Source organism: Elephas maximus, chromosome 7 (assembly GCF_024166365.1).
Source record: "Elephas maximus indicus isolate mEleMax1 chromosome 7, mEleMax1 primary haplotype, whole genome shotgun sequence".
In the NCBI taxonomy this organism is placed as follows: Eukaryota; Metazoa; Chordata; class Mammalia; order Proboscidea; family Elephantidae; genus Elephas; species Elephas maximus.
The window spans coordinates 44,037,998-44,045,558 of NC_064825.1; the positions used below are offsets into that span (position 1 = coordinate 44,037,998).

The window sequence follows — 7,561 nt, forward strand, 5'->3', positions numbered from 1 at the left end:
ACAGCTTAAACTTGGACTCATTTTTCTTCTCAGGCTCCCAGTTTTTTCATCTATATAAAATGGGGATGATAAATCCATTAGATAGTTGCTGTACAAATGCTTTTAAAACTATAAAACATTCAAATGCCAAGTATTATTTTTGCTCTTATTCAGTGAAGAAACAAACCCAGAGAAGTAAAGTGGCATACCCAAGGCTTCACAGCTCCTAAGTGGTGGCAGGACTGGAACCCAGGGTTGTTGGCCCAGCCCCGCTTCACTCAAGAAGAACCTCTGAAAGGAGACGCAGGTAGCCTCATGAGGACAGGCAAGCAGGGTTGAGGTTGGCAGTTTGGGTTTGAGGTGGGAGAAGGAAAAATACCTGAGAAAATAACTGAAACAGAGCTCTCTAAAGGCTCTGTGTGTTTGGGGTCCATTTATATTCCCCATTGTGCAGAGTTGAGGCAGATTATGAAGAAAGCATGATATGGCAGAGAATGGGTACAATGGAAAGGAGCATGATTTGGTTTCAGTCTGCTTTTGTCCCCTCACCAGCTGTGTGAGTTTGGGTGTGTCATGTTACGTCTCTGACTTTAATTTCCTTGCTAGTAAAATGGGGATAAAAATTCTGCCCACAGAAAAATCAGTTCAAAGGACTAATGGACCACAACTACCACAACCTCCACCAGACTGAGCCTAGAACAACTAGCTGGTATCCAGTTACCACCACCGATTGCTCTGGCAGGGATCACGATAGAAGGTCCTGGACACAGCCGGAGAAAAATATAGAACAAAATTCAAATTCACACACACACACACACACACAAAAGACCAGCCTTGCTGGTCTGACAGAGACTGGAGAAACCCCAACAGCATGGTCCCCAGACACCCTTTTAACTCAGTACTGAAGTCACTCCTGAGGTTCACCATTCAGCCAAAGATTAGACAGGTGTATAGGGCCGACTCAGAATCAACTCAGTGGCAATGGGTTTGATTTTTTTTTTTTTTTTTTGGTGCAGGGCCAACAATAACACACATGAGGGATATGCTTCATAATTGAACCATGTATACAAGACTAATGGGCACACCAAGCCAAACGCAAAGAAGAGATGGCAGAAAGGGATGGGAAAACTGGATGAATGAAACAGAATCTGGGGTGGAAAATGGGAGGGTGTTGACACATCGCGGGGTTGGCAACCAATGTCACAAAACAATCTGTGTATTAACTGTTAATGAGAAACTAATTTGCTCTGTAAACTTTAAGTTAAATCACAATTAAATATATATATATATATATATATCCTGCCAACATACCTATATCAGGTGGTTTTGATATTCCAATAGGCATGGATGTGCTTTACAACTGATAAAGCCAGTTGATGGGAGCAGGACTGGCAAGCGTGACAGGGTCAAAGCTGGCAGGTGCTGTGGCCCAATTTCTCCCAATTTTTATTCATAAGTGACCCACCCATAACTGCCCCACATCCTTTTCCCACTTCCCACCTGCTTGTCTAGCCTGCCACTCATTCACACCTCACAAGCCCAGCCCCTCTGTGCATAGGCATATAGGCTGAAACTCTTAACACATATGCCTGTGTCCACATAAAATGACTTCCCAGTGGGCATGCCTGCATTCTCTGGTGTGCCTCCAGTGCCTTTCCATTTGGCCAGTTGGGGCCTGGGATGGCCAGAGAGCCTTTGCCAGTTGCAGGGGTACTGTGAGCAGCCTTACCTACATACCCTCATGTACCATATAAATATAATTCTCCATGTTCTGTGACTTGAAAAAAGGTTGGGAAGCATTGCCACATACACACAGAACTCACAATACACGCCTGAGTAAACACATGCCTTGGGCTATTTCATTTGTAAAATGGAAATAAAAAAACTGTCTTTGTAGGATTAATGTGAAGATTAAATCAAATAATTCTGTCAAGCACTTACTTGGCACTTAGTATGTGCTCAGATAGTGGCTGTTATTAATAATATATGACATCGGGGTTCTTATCCATGGATAGGCCTTAGTGGAAGGCATATCCCCCGAAATTATACATACAATTATGTGTATATGTACTTGGATCCTGGGGAGCAGTCCAAAGCTTAAAACAGATTCTTAAATAAGTCCACAGAATACACTTATTCAATTCACACATCTACAAAGATTCACCTACTTACAAATGAATACACACATGTGCAAACACGTGTGCATAAGGTATGCACTCAAAGGCCACTTTCCCTCTATCTCCATAAGAGTTCATTTCCATGACTGACCAACTCTGGATGAGAAGGATAGTAAGGCAGGCCTGGTCTTGGGCCCTCCCAGATCATGGTCCCAATACCCTGAAGTGAGGGTGGCTCTGTAACAGCCGGGCTCTCCCTCTTCCACCTCTACCTCTTCTCCCCCAGAAGTTCCCCTTGGTGGACTCTGATACCCACTAGTTAGGCCACCATTACCTTCCCCAGAGTTCAACGCCTACATGGCCTGTCCCGTTATCTCCTGGTATTTCCTTGTCACCTCCTCGGCTTTCAGGGTAAGGTGGGTGAGGATGTGATGCAGGCTGGAGAAGTGCAGGTGAAACTGGGCTTCCAGGTCCAGCTCCCTGGAGACCCCCTCTTCCTTGGCCTGCTCTGTCTCGGTAGCTTCGTTCTCAGCCTCATCATCTTCACTGCCTGACACCCTGGCCTGCCAGTCCTCTCGGGGCAGCAGCCCGTGGTCCACATCCACATGGATGGCCTTGAGCATGGTGAAACATCTGTAGAGATCAGGGGCACCATCCTGGATCTGGCCCCCATGCCCACTGAGCTGCACATCCTGCAGAAGGCTGGGCATCATCACCACCTGCTCCATGTTGCGCACTGTGGCCGAGTACCTGTCCATGACAGTCAGTAGGCAGTTCTTGGGGTAGCGCTTGGTTAGCACCTGCATAGTTCCTTCCTCTGACATGCTCTGTCTGGCAGCCTTCCCCAGCACTATTTCTAGGCTCTGGATCTAACAGCAGTTTGACGGGATGCCAAGGCCCAGTGGCGGGTCAACATAGCCCCGGTTTAGGCCAATCCCAGGGCTTGGGCCCCAATGTCTGTGTCAGGCGATCTGTCTGCCCAGGGACAGACCTGCCAGCTTTCTGCTTGTCACGTCAGCACTGCATGGCTATCTCAGCAAGACCCTGGCTCCTCTTTCATCAGCTTGCAGGGCCAATTAGAGGGAAGGTTTTTCCTTTGGCAACTGGTACACTTGACCCCAGGGCAGTAAATAATTCTATCAGGCCACCTGTGACCACCCTGCCTCTTTGCTGCCTGCTTAGGATGTCCTCCTAATGCACAGCTCACTTCTTCAACCTGGAGCCCCAAACCTTAGAAATGAATCAGGAAGATGCGTTGCAAAATGAAACAGCTCTGTGTGGGGCAAAGAGCACTGGCATAGGAGCCAGAAGGAGAATCCTGCAATTGAATAGTTGTATTTGTTTGTGTGGCTAGCATTTATTGAGCACCTACTCTTTCATGAGCTATGTCATTTAATCTTCACCACAATCCTATGATGAATATACTCTTAATATTCCTGTTTTACCAATGAGGAATCTGAGGCACAGGGTGCTAAAGTATCTTGCCCAAGGTCACACTGGAATTGGGATTCCAGCCCAGGGCTACCTCTCTCCCACTTGTAGTCAGTGCTCCAGACTGAGGTGCGAGGTTACATAAATCATACAATTCAACTGGATCCATATCCTCATGAAGCTAAGAGTTGTTGTGAGTCTCAAATAAGATAAAGCCAATGACAATATCTTGTAAACTACAAAGCACAATTCCCAGGTGTATTATGTATGTGGATTCTAGATTATGCAAAGGGTCTCCCCCAACTTGAACCAGTAGCTCCACAAGTTACAATGCTTACACTTTCACGCTGATCTGTTCCTTTGACCAACAATCTTGGAAGAGAATAATAATCATTTGTTGTTGTTTTTTTACCCCATGGAGTCAGTTCCAACTCAAAGCAACCCTAGGTACAATAGAACAAAACACTGCCTGGTCTTATGCTATCCTCACAACTGTTGCCACTTTTGAACCCATTGTTGCAGCCACTGTGTCAATCCATGTCATTGAGAGTATTCCTCTTTTTTTAACTGACCTTCTACTTTACCAAAAATGATGTCATTCTGATAACATGTCCCTCCTGATAACATCTCCAAAGTAAATAAGATGAAGTCTTGCCATCCTCGCTTCTAAGGAGCATCCTGGCTGTACTTCTTCCAAGACAGATTTGTTCATTCTTCTGGCAATCCATGGTATACTCAATATTCTTCACAAACGCCATAATCCAAATGCATCAATTTGTCTTCAGTGTTCCTTACTCATTGTCCAGCTTTTGCATGCATGTGAGGCTTGGGTCTGGCGCACCTTAGTCCTCAAAGTAACATCTTTGTTTTAAAGAGGTCATTTGCAGCAGATTTGCCCAATGCAATACATCGTTTGATTTTTTTACTGCTGCTTCCATGGCTGTTGATTGTGGATAGAAGGAAAATGAAAGCCTTGGCAAATTCAACAGTTCCTCCGTTTATCATGATGTTGCTTATTGGACCAGTTGTGAGGATTTTTGTTTTCTTTATGTTGAGGTGTAATCCCTACTGAAGGCTGTGGTCTTTGATCTTCATCAGTAAGTGCTTCAAGTCCTCTTTGCTTTCTGCAAGCAAGGTTGTGTCATCTGCATATTGCAGGTTATTAGTCTTCCTCCAACCCTTAATCCATGTTCTTCTTCATATAGTCCAGCTGCTTGGATTATTTGGTCAGCATACGGATCGAATAAGCATGGTGAAAGGATACAACCCTGACGCACACCTTTCCTGATTTCAAACTATGCAGTATCTACTTGTTCTGTTGGAAGGACTGCCTTTTGGTCTATGTACAGGTTCCACAAGGGCATAATTAAGTGTTCCGAAATTCCCATTCTTCGCAGTGGGAATTTGTTATGATCCACCCAGTTGAATCCGTTTGCATAGACAATAAAACACAGGTAAACATATTTCTGGTTTTCTCTGCTTTCAGCCAAGGTCCATCTGACATCAGCAATGATATCCCTTGTTCCACATCCTTTTCTGAATCCAGGTTGAATTTTTGGCAATTTTCCATCAATGTACTGCTGCAAACGTTTTTGAATGATCTTCAGCAAAATTTTACTTTCGTGTGATATTAATGATATTGTTCAATAATTTCCATATTATTTTGGATCACCTTTCTTTGGAGTGGGCACATATATGCATCTTTTCTAGTCAGTTGGCCAGGTAGCTGTCTTCCAAATTTCTTGGCATAGACAAGTGAGTGCTTACAGCACTGCATCCATTTGTTGAAATATCTCAACTGGTGTTACTTTAATTTCTGGAGCTTTGTTTTTCACCATTGTCTTCAGTGCAGCTTGGCCTTCTTCCTTCAATCCCATCAGTTCTTGATCATACACTACCTCCTGAAATGGTTGAGCATTGACCAGTTCTTTTTGGTACAATGAATCTGTGTATTCCCTTCATCTTCTTTTGATGCTTCCTGCATCATTCAATGTTTTGCCCATAGAATCCTTCAGTATTGCAACTCCAGGCTTAAATTAAACCAGTAATTGTTTACATAGCCATATTACTGCAGTTAACAAACTGCATTTACTATATTTATCTATGAGATAATTAGGGCAATTGAGCACCAGGGAGAGGCCTGACGTTTCATCACAAGTTAGCGACACAGTCAAGTTGAGAAGAAGATCTTCCAATTTCTGGTTCAGGTCCCTGCTCACAACACTCCCTGAGATGGAAAGATCTGTCTGATGAGAATGTCTTCTGCCCTGTATGGGAGGAGACATGAGGAGGAAGAGAGAAGGGAGAGAAGATCTCCGGTGAACAGGGCCTCAGGGTGTCTCACCTAGGCTACCTCATGCCCCTCCCTCAAGGCAAGGGCCTCCTCTACACCCTCCTGGCTTACAGTCATTCTCTCCATTCCACTCCTAAGGCCAGAGCTGGGAGAAAGTTCATTTTTATATTGAACTGAACTTTTTTTTTTTATAACCTCTCCCCATTTTAATACATAATATTTGCCCCACCCCAAAGTCACTGACTTTAACTATGCTTATATTAGCACGATGGGGTAGTGTGCAAAGTTATTTCCTATTCTTTAACTCACTCAATCCCTGCAGCAGCCCTATGAGGAGAAAAACTTTGTTGTTAGCTGTTGTGGAGTTGCCCCTTGACTCATGGACACCCCAAGCACAATGGAAGGAAAAACTGCCCAGTCCTGAGCCATCCCCACGTTTGGTTACAGGTCAGACTGTTGTGATCCATGGGATGTTTTCACTGGCTGAGTTTTGGAAGTTGATCGGTGGGCCTTCTTCCTAGCCTTTCTTAGTCTGAAACCTGTTCGGCATCATAGCAACATGCAAACCTCCACTGACAGGTAGTGGCTGCACAAGAGGTACACTGGACAGGAATCAAACCCAAGTCCCCCACATGGAAGGCACAAATTCTGTCGTTGAACCACTTTTGCCCCCATAGAAAAACATGAGTATCCCCTTTTCAGAAGAGGAAACAGACTCAGAAAGGGGGGTACTTGCCCAAGGCCTCACAGCTCAGTCATGACAGGAAGAGCCTCAACCCAGCTCTCTCAGGCCTCAGAAGAAAGCAGTGATTGTCCATTGCTTTGTAGGTTGGCTGTGCACCTAGCCACAGGTGACCTGGGGTTACCCCAAGCTGCCCTTCAACTTTCGTTGGACCATTGGCCTTGCTTGTCCAGGGCAGAGAGGGCAGCCAAGCTCAGGCCTGCAGCGAAGGGCAAAGCTTCCGCTTTAACCCCTCCTGTGCTGCAGCTTGTGGAGTGGAACAGAGAGCACTGGGCAAGCCCTTTCTCCCTCTGTTGTGTGTCCCTAGGCTAGTAACGTCTTGCTGAGCCGCAGCTTCCTCGTATGTCCTGACAACAATAGGAGCTAACGCTGATTGAAGGCTTGTTTTTCTAAACTAAGTTAATACATGCAAAATGTTTAGAACAGAACTCATTTAATCCTCCTTTTTATACGGCGGGTCAAGGGAGGTAAATTAATTCATACCATTATTTAATAAAAGGGAGGTAAAGAACACACACTACTAGTTCTTAGTCAAGGAGGAGTCAGGACATATAAGGATAATTCCTCCCCACAGGTAGCTTTGAGGGTTGGAGATGATGTTTGTGAACTATTGGATGGGCTGCAGGACCTCCATAACTATGCACTGCTTCCCAGCCCCTCCTCCTCATTGCCCCCACGCTGGGACTCCTCATTTTGTTTTGTTGTGTCCTGACCCAGGGCCCAGCACTACAAATGCTCGGTAAATATTGGTTGACTCACACTTGACAGCACTTAACAGCAACATGACCATTAGAGTCACTTCTTGGCATAGTCTATGGTCTTTGGTTATAATATTCAGTCATCTTGACAAATAGCATTCTTGGCTTGGTGGGAGGAGGGGCGAGGCCTCTGGAGTGACCACCCAGGAGCATGTAGAATGGCAGGTGCCCAAAATCACTGCATGGGCCTAAGTATAAAAAGTATAAGGTGAGGTTCTTTTCCAGAATTTCTCCCAGGGGA

General features: G+C 45.1%; 1 protein-coding gene across 1 annotated transcript; it reads right to left on the reverse strand.

Annotated features, from left to right (window-relative positions):
- Positions 1-2,449: 2,449 nt before the first annotated feature.
- On the reverse strand, positions 2,450-2,902 carry THRSP (thyroid hormone responsive). Its single transcript, XM_049892782.1, has one exon. The coding sequence runs from the start codon at positions 2,900-2,902 to the stop codon at positions 2,450-2,452; it is 453 nt and encodes a 150-aa protein (XP_049748739.1).
- Between the last annotated feature and the right edge of the window lie 4,659 nt (positions 2,903-7,561).